Below are 15817 nucleotides of genomic sequence, written 5' to 3'. Positions count from 1 at the left end.
ACTGCCCCCTAGTGTGTGTGCTCATTAGTGTGCATGTATGTGGGTGTTTCACTGCACGGATGGGTTAAATGCAGAGGTCTAATTTCACAGTGTGCAAACACAGTGACAAATGGTTGTTAATTCTAAATGCTTTGATTCGCTTGGTACTGGAACCATATGAGCCAGAGATGGATTTTGTGTCTGATGCTCCACATTCTAGTCTCCTTCTTGTTCCTTGTTAAAATGTGAGAGTTCCATTCCCTGCGCTGTAACATGGCACAGGCAAGCTGATGCAGAGCAGTCTGTGCTGGCTTCAGTTACACTAAATTTAAACTAGACAAATGCCACACATATCTGCTCGTGCCTCGCCCCAGGAAACAAATGACTCCCACACACACTTGCCATGTTAGAGTCATCTCTACACACAGTAATCTATCTTATACACTCTGACCCTGGGGTCTACTAGGTGAGGGGAGTCTAGTATGGCACATAACCTTACATAGGTCAGGTCATGCGCTAAATAAACTGTTAAACAAAAACATGTAATAAACTAAAGTTCACAAATGGACCTGCAATGGCCACTGGTCTTCAAGCCCTCTAACACAGCATACTGTGTTTATGAGGGACAAAAGTATTACAGAAATATTTGTCAAGTAAAAGGTTGAAGTTGGCGTGTACGCTAACACTAATGCTCATATCCAAACCCACCCATTAGTGTTGTCTTCTCAATCACACCACACTACTAACTGTAGGTTAGCACAAGCCTATAGCACCACTGCATCTTTTCAGACTGCCATGGCCAACCGCAACATCACTGGACAGCTAAATGCGTTCCAAAGAGAACGCTAACTGCCAATTCTGTTACACTGACCAGCAAAAGCCTGAGATGGCTAGCATGGGGAAGGGCAGGGCCATCCTAACCAATCAGATAAAGCGATGCCAATTATGCTCTCCTGGACACCCAGCCAGGTAGCACAACACTTTAAACTGGCAACTCAATGTTACATATCTTACGTCCATCCTAAATTAATTAGGTTAAATAGCACTTTCCCCCCCCAATTGTTCCCCAGTTTAGCTGTAGCCAATTCCACTCACCGATCTCCCTCTTTAAGCAATGTTAACAACCTGGGAAGGTGAATGGTAGCAAGTTTTCTAAGTCTCTCAGCTTTCTTGGATGTCATTAACACATCATCTCTGGACAACTGAACATGCTTGGAGGAAAATATTAACTGCTAACAGTTAGCTAACAGAATCCTTAGGGGCTAAAATCTCAGAGTGATAGAAGGTGACTCCACCCATCCAGACAGAGCAAGGCCAATAGACTTGTAAGACCATCTTATCCTCTGGTGTTTTTGCTCTTAACGTTTAAGCAAACTTAGTACTTTGTATGGTTTGGTCATTTTTGCCATGATTTGGTAGATCTTGCAGTAGGTTTTAAAAATGGAGTGTTCACTCTTTAATAGCCTATCAATAAAATGAGTAAAGGTTGCTGTGTGACGTAGCCTAATGACTGCCGTTACTGTAGCCGTAGCCTATTATTATAATACTAATATAATAATAGGATTTATTTTTATTATAGTTTGGCATCTAAATGATTTGAGCTCAGGTTAATGTTTTGTGGAGAAAGGTGTTCTGTGCGTGGCTGGTTGCAGCATGGCTTTCAGTTTAACAAGAACAACTATGGATGGAAAAAAATTGCTCCCTCGGAAAACCGGAAGTGCTGGTGGCTGATATTAGGGGGCCGCCATCATTCTAGTGATACTAGTGTCAAAGTAAACTAAAACGTTATTATTGAAAAAACTCTTTTCTCATCATGTCAAATGACTCTTGGACATTAATCTACACATGTATCTCTCCCAAAAAACACTGATTTGGGTGAGTAAAATGCTTTTATTTATTTACAGTTAGCTTAGACTCCCGATGTTTTGTTTTGAGGTGGTCGATAACAGGGGTACCTACGCTAACAGTATTCAGACACCAGCTAACAAGACGTGAGGATTTCTCTATTCTATCGCAGCAGTTTGAGGGGTGGATCGCAATATACTGTATCTGATGTTCGCTGTGTAAAAACATTAACTGCAGTGTGAGTCCTCTTTTTAGGTGCGTTTAAACTGAAATCAGACAATCAGTTTTGTCTTGTTTGATCTACAGTATCAATTCGCCATGCTGTACGAGTGATGGAGCGCTGCTTCAAGTTAGCCAGCTGCTGAAAGCAGCTAGCATGGGAAGCTAGGTTAGCATTCTCGAACTCTCAATGCCACACACAGGGCATCCTCAGATTCCTTTCGTTTAAATCAGGGCTGCAACTTGTATTATTCCACTGCTTTCTTTCACTTTTGTTGCTTGTGAATGCACTTGTAGTAAAATCTGTGCTGTTAGTTGTGGGGAGCAGACATGATTTACCGCTGCTAAAGCTAGTGTTAGGAAAGGGGTGAGTTCACTGTAGGACAGTACAGTTACACCACTGATCTAGTCACTCACACTTGGTCACTGGAGAACCGATCGCCTATCACGTCAATCAAAGGGGGAACATATAACCGCATGTCTCAGACATTGCTGAAGTATATTTGGCGACACACTCCCCTGTCGAAAAACTTGGAAGTGCGCCCTCTTGCAGTGAAAGCAGAGTAATGTCGCTTTCCTTGCAGTAGAAAACGCAACGGCTGTACCTAGAACGTGGAAGTGTGAGGATGCTCTATTATATCAAACATTTATTGAATACTTCTTATCGCTCCTTCGAGGAAAGTTACATCGCAATAATTAATGTTATCATTTTATCGCCCAGCCCTACTTTTGTCTATTGTAAAGTGATGAATTTTCTGACATTAAAATTGTCCACGCATTGAGCAAAGCATAGATTGGTTAACTTGGTATTGGTTAGAGGCCTCATCTGCACATGGCTTATCTGCGATATCAGTACTGCAAAGGCCATGCGAATGATTAGCCAACAATATATGGGCAGCCTCAGTCTGTCTAATCTATTAAACAGAGACATAAATACATGTGGACAGACACTCTTTGTTGGGTTCACCAGCTTTTTGGAGCTAAATAAATTGCCTTGTTCCTTCTATATACTCAGTGTTGCAGGGTGCTGGTTCACACGTTTGGGTTAAATGTTAACAGAGTCGAGTGAGGGGCCTGAGTGAGTCAGCATGTACCCGTGTGTTTTCAAGCCCAGAGCACAGTGTGTTGTCCCCATTTATCGCTGCCTAAACAATGCCTGAGTCACTAACAGCTGAGAAGCAGGCTACATTATCCGCCTAGTCATAGTTGTCTAATGAAGCTGTCGTCCACTGAACACACAGTATGGCATTATTAAGAGTTACATGGACAACACTGCTTATAGAGGTCATACACACACACGCTGGTCCTTTGTATTTAATTAAACAATATCTGACTATGTATATACATTTTAATGTAGTTGAGCTGTTATGATTTACTTTCCTTTGTACATTTGCTCACATGTCTCATAGTTACCCTGAAAAGCTCATCATTATGTAGTGCAGGTCTAATAAAGCTGCTAGAACAGGACTTTGGTCTGTCTTTATACTTCTCAACAATATCTGGCAGTATCTCTCTTTGGATTCATACATTTTAAAGTAATATACACTGTTATCAAGACTTTATTTCAACATTTGCTCACATGTCTTATAGATAGCTTGTGCAGAGCTTCATTTCATAGCACAGGTATAAATAAAGCAGCTAAAACAAGACTTTGGGGTTTCTAATATCTGACTTTGCACAAATATTTTTTTAAATAGTATAAGCTGGTATCATGATTTAGTTTCATTTAAACTTGAAGTCCAAGATCATTTTATATATAGATGTACACACACACACACACACAGATCTTTTCAATATAATTCTCAACAATATTTTATTTTATTCTGGCAAAATTAGTTTGAATGTAGTTTATAATATCACCTTTTTTTTCATCTGTAAAGCTTGCATATTTCGGAGCTACACTGATAAGTTTACCAGTACATAGTACAGGTCTAAATAAAGTTGCTAAAACAGGACTTTAGACTTTCTATGTGCTTCTGAATACCAGCTTGCAACATCTGACTTTTGATATATATTCAGATGTTTTAAAGTAGTATACGCTGTTATCATGATTCAGTTTTATTTGAACATTAGCATGTCTTATAGAAACTAAGCAAAGTTTATCACTTCGCAGGAGATGTCTAATACAGCTTAAACACGACAATATATTCAACAATATCTGACTCTGGCTACATACGTTCTAGTGTGATATAAACCATTATCATTATTTTGTTATTTGTCTATTTGCTTGCACGTCTCACTGTTTCCCTGTGAAGCTTATTATCATGCAGTGCAGGTCTAAATAAAGCTGCCTGGCTGAGATGACCTGCCCCCCCCTTCGCTCTGACCTACAAGCCGCTACACACTCACATACACATACACAAACTCCTAGGCTCGTCTGAGCGTTCGCACTCACCTGGGGAAGTAGCACACAGCATTCTTGTTCAGCTGTGCGGCTGCTAATGGGATGTGAGCTGACGGGACCGTCCTGTTTCGAGGGGGCCAGAGGACCGAGCGTCTGCCCTCTCCTGCTCTCGCCGTGGCTGAAAATAACCGGCCCTGAGAGCGATGTAATTTCAGTCTTTCCCACGACTGAGACAGCCGGCCAGTGGGGCAAGACGTGAGGCTAGCACTACCTCTCCAAACAGGGCAGGCTAAACATTCACTGGCCACTTTCTCCTTGCACTACATCTGAATTTGGCACTTTGATAGAGGTCTCTCTCTTTCTCTGTCCACAACGCTGCTAAGCCTAAGAAGTCTAGAATTATTACTGTTGCTTTGCTATAATATTTCAATGTAATTATGCCCAAACATAGTTCATTACATAGTTATTAATGTAATTAATTACATTCAATTAATATTATATTTTGGGTTTGAGGCTACAGTTTCACCTTTTACTGTTAGTTTGAAGTCAGAAAATGACAAATCCATGGCAAAAATGTATAGAATATTTTCTTCCTGCAAAAAAACTATATACAAAATAACATCGTCAAATGTAGAATTCTACGACGTACAAATACAAATGTGACATTGATAAAACGTTTAGAATAAAGACTTTTTACTAAATTTGTCTGCTACGAAGGAGACATAATTCTGTTTTGGTTATTACTGCCAATAACTGCAACCCCTAACAGTTAAAGCATTAGAACCTGAGGCAAATATAGTGCTAATTTACTAGCAGCCACTCTCTGAGATGACTAATGAGTGACTTATAAGCTGTGATAAGTTAGAACGTGACAAAAGAGTGAATCCCAGAAAAGTAAAAATGCCAACAGCATTCGTTATACTAATCATTGATCTACACTACGCATGAACAATCAGTTAAGCGCAAACTTTAGTAACTTCATTACTTGTAGTCTTGCTCAGTCCCCCGTGGGTATTCGTAATCGGTGGTCTTTCACATCCAGAGAGGAAGGAGGGAAGGCACTCGAGCAGTGTGTGCGCTGATATAATGACAGAAACTGAACCGCCAGACTACAGGCTACAGGAGGTGAGAGAGAGAGAGAGAGAGAGAGAGAGAGAGAGAGAGAGAGAGCACCTTTCCTGTTCCTGTCTCAGTGGGAGAGAAGCGGTGGTCCGTCTGTCCCTCCCCTTAAATTCCACTGCCATCTGAGGACCACATGGCATGCCTGGGCACACAGCCAGACAACTACACACACGCGCGCAGAATTCCACCATATCTGAAGCGCCACAGTCTGGCGAGGGAACCTTCTGCCCTGAGTAATGCCACTAATACACATGAAAGCACTAGGACTCACAGCCATAACACTGCTGTACCACTGCAACACCGAAAGGAAACACATGAGCCTTCTGAGATAATTCACTGTTGTAAAGTAGTAATTTCAAAGGAGAATGAAAGAACCTTCTGTAATGTATGTAAAATGTGCAAAAGTCAGAGACCACCATTTATTTCATAATTTCCAGTCAAGTTGTTCATTTTTCAGAGTGAATAGAAAACTACATAATAAATATAATATTAAAATCTTCAGCATTTAGTGTGTCCACCCTTCATCTTTATTGCAGCTTTTTTCAAAGACTTAATTTCAGTTTATCAAGGAAATCTGCAAGAATATTCTTCCACATCTCCAAAGTTCAGTCCTGAAAGTTCCTTGCATTTTTTTGCTTCTCTTGATCCAAGAAATCCCAAACACATTCAGTGATGTTGGATTCTCGACACCTAAACACCCTTTCAGGCTCACAGTGTCAAGTTGTGACTCACAATGGAAGGATGGACAGAAACACCTGTTGATTTTTTTCAGACCTGAAGCAACAGTGGAGGTTAATTTTCTCCTCCCTCTCAAACATGAAAGCTTTAAGTACTGTTTATCTGATAGGGACAGTGTTGGTGGTCTACCAGGTCTTGCGCAGTTTTTAGGGGTCACATTTTCTCTATAGCTTTTAATCATTGTGTGAACTTCACATTTTAGAACTCCTAATTTTCACTGACTTTCTTTCGATTCTCCTCTTTCTCTTTTTATTGCAAATTAAAAATATATTGGTGGTCTCTGACTTCTGCACAGTACTGTATATTCATGCCAAGTACTTTTGGATCATTGCTATTGGCCCATTTACCATGAAATGTTCATGGAATGTAAAGGGCAACTAGTGGTTTCCAATGGTATAAAAACAATAAGACCATCTTTGCCTTTTTACACCACAGTCTTTACTCTTGATCAGATTCAATACAGTATGTGATAGTATTTAATACAATTTCTCATGATTACAATAAATATCTTCATATGGCCCACCCCTAGACTGTTTATAGTTTTGTACGTTCACATGGACATGTTACTTTACAATCTTTTGTTTTGAAATAAGGCTTGTATTTTTCTGAGTCAAACCAATAACACAGTATATGAGCTCTGTGGAACCCCAACCCTTTTAAAACACAAAATATTGATAACTGAGTCAAAAATCATCTCAGACCCAAAAATACGTATATTTTGACACCCCTAAATTTTACTGATGACCTAGCAATGTAAAAAAAACCTGACAGTTCTGCCTTTAACTCCGCAAATAACCAGGATGTTAAAAGGTCAAGATCTCTGTCTGTGCAGAATTCAGGACTACAGACAGATTACTCTCTCCCAAAACAACAATCATCCAAGCTACAGCGTGGCATGCTTTCCCAAAGCTCCTCCACAGACTTCAATGCATTTTTGTAAAATATGAAATATGCCGCTGCTTTGTAATATTAAAATACAGAAAATTAATACGCTGAATTGTGCAGATTACATCAGGTGACAGCCTAATGGCTGTATTGCAAACATCACCATAAAATTATCCAAATGATTTTTACCTGGCCTGTTAGGAAGTATGGAACAACCAATCATATTGACAGGAGGCTATATGAATGCAGGCCTTTTATGTCTTAACACTTATACAGTGGCATAACTGTGGCTGATAAAAGAAGGTATAAACCATATTGAGTGCTCTGTCTGCAATATAGCTATCTAGCATAAGCTGCAACTCACAGTGACGTCTCATATCAGCAAATGCCAACCTTAACCTCAGTTAACCGCTTTACCACAGGCTTATTACGCAGTTGTCAGAATCAGAATCCTTTATTGATCCCAGAGGGATATTGCAGCTGTTACAATTGCAACCATTTATGTAAAAGAATAAACACTTTAATAATTTAAAACAAAGATAAAGAGACATTTGCAATATGTACACAAGATTTACGTTCTTATGAATACAGTAAAGTGGCAGTGACTGTGATAATAAATATTAAACAGCTAGTATAAAGCAGTTCAAATTATTAATCTGAACTCTATGAACCCTGAGCTTAGTATAGAGTTATTAACCTGAAGACTTCTTATTCTTTAACTGCTATAACTACTATAACTACTATGTACTTACACCTACATGTCTCAGCCACTAACTAAACAGGAGACCCTCTTACAGACCCCTTGTAAAGTAAAAATAAATGAACATGACAGAGTACAAACTTAAATATGGCATTTTGCCTGCAAATTTCCAGTGCAACATTCAGTCTAACATACTGAGAAAAATTAAAATGTAAAATACATTTTGTATGTATTGTTAAATTCCAACAAATAAACAGTAATTGTGCAGTAAAATGTGCAGAAGTGTGTTCTCTGTAGGAAATTTATTTCACTGACCAGGGTGCCCAAACTTTTGCATACAACTGAACCTGTCTGATAACTTTTCTAGAGACCACATTTATGTCATCATCAAATCACTGAAACTGTCAAAAAGTCCTAAGTCTAAATTCTGCATATTGGACTCTAATGAGCATGAGGGTCTTTATGGTTCTATTCCAGCCTAAACGGGACCCAGTGCAACATCTGAAAGTGGTTCAACAAGGACAGGATGCACTCCCTGGTCCAGATAGCTGTGCGATGCAGTTCAACACTCAGCTAACACGTGTGTGAGTCTGTGCAGACTCTCCACAAGTCCAGCGAGAGGAAAACCACACAGTGACTTTTCACTTTCCATCATTGGGTCCAAATCCACTTTCAACCAAAATACTCCCTCCAAACGCCCCATTTTCCAGCCCTTATTATTATTACTCTTTTTTACTGAAATTAGGGAAAACTTAATTGAGTAAGAGAGTTTCCAGGCTCTCGGTTCATCACTTTTCCTGAGATTCAAGAAAAAGACGCAGGCAAAAAAAACAAAAAAAACCTCAATGTCAAGACCCAAGGACTGAGGCAATGTTGAGCTTAGCAGAAAAATAAAAAAAAAGACAAAATCCGATATGACTGGGGAAAATGTGACAAATCATTCACCTGCAGAATCCCGGATGGGACAAATTTTCATCAACACTCCTTCTCCATCATTAGCAACAATGCCATAAACGTTTTTTCTTTTCCAATACAAACATTAAAACCTTGAGCCGATCTGATCTTTTTTTGTATAAACTGTTTCAAAATGTCCTTTTTTGATCAAAGCACTTCATTCCACCACTTCTAAATGTCAGCACAATTCAATCATTAAGATATAAACAACGTCATTCAGAGTGGCTGACTGAGAAATGATGCATTGTGGAGAAACTTTCTAATCCAGATTTATTTACGATAGTGGTGATATGAACCTGGGGTTGTGATGTCTACAACCCAAACATAGCCATTTTATTTACTGTCGTAAATGACCAGAGAACACAAACCCAGCCAATTTTATTTACCATTCAAAATGACCCATGAACCTTCATGAGTCCTCCGAGTTATTATATGTATTGTCTTAAATAAATAAACAGTGATCAATCTTGAAGTGATCCATCTCACCTTAGAATGCCCTGAATGTACCTCTCTGCCAGCAGTGGCTTTAAAAAAATAAAACCACAAAACTATCATAAAACAATGTTTTAAGCATCAGGCAATGTATATGTAACCAATGTATGTACTAATTTTCTATGATAGTGGCTTAGTGGTTCAGACACCACAACTGTGAAGCAACTCTTAAGTTTCTCCAGAATGTCGCATTTCACATCAAACCACTTTGAATGACATTATTCACATCTTTCCCATTTAATTACGCATTCCATTAACGTGGAATTCCCCTTTAAGAGGAGCATGTAAAAGCTGACCGCCATGCTCAAACTACTTAAACATTCTACTAGCCCACGGAAAGAAACAGCACAAAGATGAAGGGTGGACACACTGAATGCTGAAGATTTTAATATTATATTTAATATTAAACTGAAAACATGGCATTTATTTGTTGGCGTATTTATTGATCTATTGATTTTTTTTTTTTAATATAGCCAAAGGTCTCATTCCCACATGTCCCATTCCCAGTGTAGTTTTCAGTTGGCCATTAGTGGCGTCAGAAACAGGCAATGTGATGAACGTCGAGAACAGATGGAAAAAAAACTGCAGTTTGGGTTTCCAGTTTAATTAGCCTGAGCCTACTATACAGAGGACTTTAACTAGGCCTGACTTCAAACATTTAGGAATCAAAGTAACAACACACAAGTAGTTTGTGGGGATTTTTATTTTTCTCTGCCTCTTCGCCACTTATTTAAGCCACATGCACAATGCCGCACGAGAGCACCGGGTGCTGTGTCGTGTTCCTATGCAAAACGGCTTGCTTGCTACTCTTTAAATGCCATTTTGCATTCATGAAGCGGCTTTGTACAATAAAAATATAAAAACAGGCTCATACTTATCCACCCACACACTTACACGCCAGGCATGGCGGGCTGACTTTATACAAATCTGCTTCCTTCTCGACACACTCCAGCAGACTGACAGATGCTGATTTGTGCCACTCTGTCCAAACAAAGTCTTATTTTCTCTCTGACCAGTACACAAACGCAAACTTAGATGTGTTCCAAAGTGGTCAGATTCAAACTGAGGGCCTCCTGGTCACAGCTTGGGAACAACAGGCCCTACTGAGTGAGGCAGCATCAAACTAACACACTCTGCATGTGCCGGCAGAGCAGGAGCCAAAACAGAGACAAGTTTCACCAAACCATCTCGGTCTCGAAACCAGCTTACAGCTGTTAATGTAACTGTAACTTTCAGAAATGCCCACTAGCAGCACAATGCACTCCCAATTTAATTATTCATTCATATATTTGACAGAGTTTCAGTTCACATACACTTAAACGGTGACAGGAGTTAGAGGCACTGCCTAACTCACTTTAGTTTTCACAATTATTCAGCACTCAGAGGACTCCTAAATCACGCATCGTGAACGTATCACAAATACAAGCAAATACAGGAGAGAAAAATCTAACTATGCACAATCATAGAATAATACTTTCACATTAAAGGGGAATTCCTCTGAAATTTCTGAATAATTTGATCGCTGAGGTGTAAACAAAGTAATTCAGAGTGAGTTGCAGAAACTTCCCCTTCTGATTACAATGCTGGTGATAGGTACCAGCGGTTGTAATGTCCACAATGCAAAAGTAGCGATCCAAAATGACCGGAGAACATACATCATCTGAGTTCTATCTTTTTTTTTTGGTAAATAGGGAAAATAATCTTTGTGCAGTATTATGCCTTGCAACATCCTGCATGGGCGGCATTAATGAACATGTTTTAAACCAAAACTTTCTCCAAACTGTCACATAACAAAGTTATAGGTGGCAGGCAACATATCTCTAATCGTTTCACACGTGCCTTCCGTGGAGTAGCTTTCAGAGTTATTAAACACTTCAGACATCTGGTTCCATTCACCACCACTGTGAACAATTCCTAGACTCTCTACAGCCTAAATCTAATATTTTGATCTGTAAACTGATATTTAGACTGAATGGCTCTGTGCACATATTAACAGTTTAACTCTGCGGAAATGTTGGCAAACTGGTGGGGTTCCACTTCAACTTAGGCGAGTGTAATAAAATCCAGGGACTCTTTGGTTGTCATCATAGGATACAGTGCGCAGCTTTGTAGAACTATCACTGAAAGCGTGGATCTTAATTCTTTTTTGTATTCCTCTCACATGCTTGTTAACTAATTTACAGCTAGAGCTGGGCAATATAGCAAGAGTCTAATATCACGATACTTTAGAAACAGGAAAAGTTAAAAATGGACTGTTTGTCTTGCAAATATGAAATAAATGTGGGCAATATATGTGAAGCTTTCACAATACATGATATACCACAATATATACTTTATGATGAATTGGAAATTAAAAGAAACAAAATCTAAACTATAAACATAATGATTTATATTGTAGATTTCACATACTGTGCTGCTATAAAGCAGGACTAACTCTGCTCCTGTAATAAATCATGGAATTAGTCTGTGCTCTTTAAGAACTAACGATATTTACGATATACTCAAAAAACACTGTGACACTGTGGGATGTAATTTATCACGTAATTTATCGCAGGATAACGATAAAGACTGTCATACTGACCAGCCCTATTTACAATGGATACTGACACTCGTGTTATAGGTTAGCTAATACTGTTCTGCAACCTTAATAACATTATAATAAAAGATTCACCTTCACTGATTTTACACGTTTCATATTAATAAATGTGCACAACATCAATCTTCATTCGTTTCAGCAAAGTCCTGAAAGTTTGCAAAAGAGAGATTTTAGGGAGGAACAGATGCTGTCACGCTCCACGGAGCTGAAGTCGGCTTCTTATTCGTCAGCTGCTTGTTCGAATTTCTCCGTTCCACCTTAAATGGTGCAGCAGTTACATTCTGGCGCCAGTGAACGGCATACTCCGGTTCATTCGGTGCAAAGGCTCATTTCACGATTAAAAATTACATATATTTTTGGCTTCAACTTCTTTTTTGACCCAAGAGTTTCAAAAGACCGCAAAACAACGTGTGTGCAAGTAACGTTCCACGTCATGTCATGCTGTGGAGGGCACCATCATATCGCGGCTCTCATGAACCGAACTGTCAAACTAGCTCAGCAGGACTTCTTGACTACTGTAATGTGGCAACCGCAGACATGAACTGGATAAACAGCTAAACTAACTCAGCAGCTTCTAACAAGGATAATGGTTTCGGAAGGAAGTATCAGTTCGGTGGCTGAAGACGGCGTTATGTTGTGCTTAGCTAACTTTTAGCCAAGTCAACACAAATTACATGTCTCATACTGGTTAGCAAGGCTGCTAACGCGGCTAGCCAGCAGCCTGTCGCTAGCGGAGCTAAACTCAGCTGGTCACTTTGGCAGTTTCTGCAACAACGAAGAAAACAGGCGAAATACTTAAGCGGCTTCTCCACAACAAAACCCGCCAACCTGTCTCGGCCGAACACCGGCTCTAGTCGTTGTTGTTAGCGCTCTGAAAACTAACGTTAACTGCCAAAACGTTCCGGGCGAAAAACACAACCGCACCAAGATGACCGTGGTGTCCCAAGGAGAAAGTGTCCCCAGCGCGGGGATAATGCACTGACCTGCAGGGCCTAGCGGCGGCGGCTGCTGCTGCCCGTCCTCGCCGAAAATCAGCCTGAAGTCCAGCTCCTCATTCCCGCTGCAGTTTGCACTAGTCATCGGGTTCGGCAGCTCGGGCTCTCTCTCTCTCTCCCGTCACTCCGCGCCGACTCTCGCCTGTCAACTCTTTCGCGTCACAACATTTACTAAAAAACTCGAAACTTTGCTCTGGGTTTAGTCCGTGGTTCGGAATTCGCCTCTAACGCTGCAGCGTGTTAGTTTTGCCTGTTAATGAAGCTCTTTCTTTCTCTCTGTTTCTCCCTCTGAGTGTTGCCGATGACACAAACTCCGTTACCCTTCACAGAGAGTTCGGCTGACTTCGGCTCCTCTAAAGTTTGCACCGAGTTTGAGTGTGTAATTTTCCGCCGTGCCGTGCACGGGAGGAGACTCGGCGATGTTTATCAACACGGTCGTGGAAAGGGCTGTCCGTAAAATTTCTCTCTCTCTCTCTCTCTCTCTCTCTCTCTCTATGTTCGTCTCTCTCTCTCTCTCTCTCTCTCTCTGTCTATGTTCCTCTTGCTCTCTCTCTCTCTCTCTCTCTCTCTCTCTCTCTCTATGTTCGTCTCTCTCTCTCTCTCTCTCTCTCTCTCTCTCTCTCTCTCTCTCTCTCTCTCTATCCCAACTTTTACTAACAGCGCGTGACAGGGCAGTTCCAGCGGTGACGTCAGCAGGCTCGGCACACACACATCAGACGCGCGCACATGCTGGAGTGGCGGAAGGGGCTTATGGGAATTGAAGTTCACTCCGTTCTGACGGTTACTGTGATGTGGCCACTGCAACCTAACGAGTGAGCTCGTGTTTAAATTAAATTCATTAAGTGAAATGATCTAAACTTAACACAAAAGTACTGCCAATGGCTGCAGGTTCAGCAGTAGTTAAGAAAAAAAAGCCTTCAAACATGTATGAACAGTGTACTGAACTACTTTATGACAGTATCTGCTAATGTAAGGCTATGGTTTTCTCAAAGTCTTTACACAGAGGCTCATCCAGACTTCGCTTCAACTGCGAATCAAAACCGAGGTTTTCAAACAGTAACAGTAAGCCCAGACCAGTGGCATAGCAACCAGGCCCCCTAACAACCTTATTAGGCCCTCATATAGACGCTGCCACATCTGTACACCCATGACTCACAGAAAAAAATTATTTCTTAGCAACATACCTCACCAGTTAGCTTCCATCAACACTACACAGACAGCACTGACATCTGTTCAGTTCCCTCCGATTCATAAAAATCTCATCCATGGTAACCAATTGGATCCTTCACAACCTGCAACATATCAATTATTTATGAATTTTAACTCTTAAACAGGTGATGTAAACATTTAAGCATGCTGAAGTGGGAGGCCTCGAGAACATCAACTTGTTTGTGACATAAGAACGAATAAACAAGCATTTTCAAGCTAAACTCTGGGAAAGTCATTGCACTGTTAAAGGAGAGATACACGGATTTTCATTTATGTTGCTACCTTACAACTTAGGGGTGGGCAATATGACTTTACATTATTATCATGATAAATGATGTGACAATACAATACAGCATGCACTGAACACTGACCAGCTGCATATTTTATTATTATGAGTGCTAAAGTAGTCCTGTTTAACTGGATTTATGCAAATATTGAATAAAAATCAGTGTTCACAGTTTTTTTAACGTAGCACTACTGAGTTTTTTTCTCTGGTTTGAACTGATCAGATGTCTAAAGAAATAAATATTGTGACAATAAATATTGCAAAAATTTCTTGAAGTATCGCAATATTATATTTTTTTCTGTATCATCTACCTCTAGTGCAGCTTATCAGGGAATGAAAGTGAGGATGATGCCTTCGCTTTGTTTACCAAGTCAAGCAACATAGTGGGTGTGTATTAGAGTAAACTGTGGAATGTCGTTTGGTACTTTCACTAACGTTACAGGACAACATGGTGGTAATGCTCAATCATGCATGTAGTGCAGGAACTTGGTGAAATTCTGAACACTCACATGTCATGTGTCACAGTTCTCTCAGTTTGCCTTTTGATCTTATTGCTCCCCTTTAACAATTAGGTTGCAGTGATACATCCACCCACCATTAGATTAAACCAATTACCTCTTAACATCACGTAGGCTACTACTGGCTGCAGGACAAATCTGGATTTGTCATCAATTACTGTGTACATTCTAGGTTCAGGGAGGAAAGCTGCTGCCTACTTGCTGGTTTAGGCTGTGGCAGAGAGACGCTTTCACGACAGTAAGCAGGAACTGTGTGAGAGGCTTGCTGTTAATGAGACTACGCTGCTTCACAAAAGGAGGGCTGGCTTAGGTTACACACACAAAACAAAGGGCCCAAGCACACATACACACTCCCACACAGACTTACACACCTATAAATACAAATTGCACTTTTTCACCAAGATACCTCATTTAATGGTTGGTTTGAGTCATGGCATAAACGATTAAAACACAGTTAATCGTGAAATAACTGATAAGGATATCAGCTAGAACAGTTATCACACAGGCATGTTTATTTGATCAGTCTGCTGAGCCACAGCCAATATTCTGGGATAGAAAGCAACAGATATTAAGATTCAATCAAACGCTGGTCTTGTCATAGAAAGTTTTACTGTTGTGGCGAAAAGAGCCCAAAGTAATTATACTAGTTTGTTCTTTCAGGTATTTAAGTTGTAGTTTATCTAATCTAAAAATCTAGATCTAAATCTAGCCTATGTAGCTAGCAAGTAACGGAAGCTTATCCCCACCAGTTACCATCCAGTAAACTACCTATCTATATAATCATATCCTTGCCTCAAACAAGTTGCCCAGTAATCCCCAAATAGGCCTGATGATGTGGTTTCCAACACTGTAAGATCTCTATAAAAATACACTGAGTAGCTAACAATACTATTAGCAGCTGTGTTGAAGCCCAAGTTTAGCTCATACTTTTGTCC

At 40.1% G+C, this 15817-nt stretch overlaps 1 protein-coding gene across 2 annotated transcripts in view; it reads right to left on the bottom strand.

Annotated features, from left to right (window-relative positions):
- nfatc3a (nuclear factor of activated T cells 3a) overlaps positions 1–13374 on the bottom strand; it is a 118436-nt gene extending 105062 nt beyond the window's left edge. The window contains exon 1 of one of the 2 annotated variants that reach the window (XM_017706175.2): positions 12858–13374. In XM_017706175.2, coding sequence (XP_017561664.1) covers positions 12858–12954 — 97 coding nt within the window. In that variant the 5' untranslated portion in view covers positions 12955–13374. Of the gene's footprint in view, positions 1–4438; positions 5352–12857 lie in introns of those variants that run through there. The other variant, XM_017706176.2, reaches the window with a different exon arrangement.
- Positions 13375–15817: the final 2443 nt, after the last annotated feature.

This window comes from Pygocentrus nattereri, chromosome 25 (genome assembly GCF_015220715.1).
Source record: "Pygocentrus nattereri isolate fPygNat1 chromosome 25, fPygNat1.pri, whole genome shotgun sequence".
NCBI classification, from domain to species: Eukaryota; Metazoa; Chordata; class Actinopteri; order Characiformes; family Serrasalmidae; genus Pygocentrus; species Pygocentrus nattereri.
The sequence above is the reverse complement of the archived record's forward strand: the minus strand, read 5'-3'. Positions and strand labels throughout refer to the sequence as shown.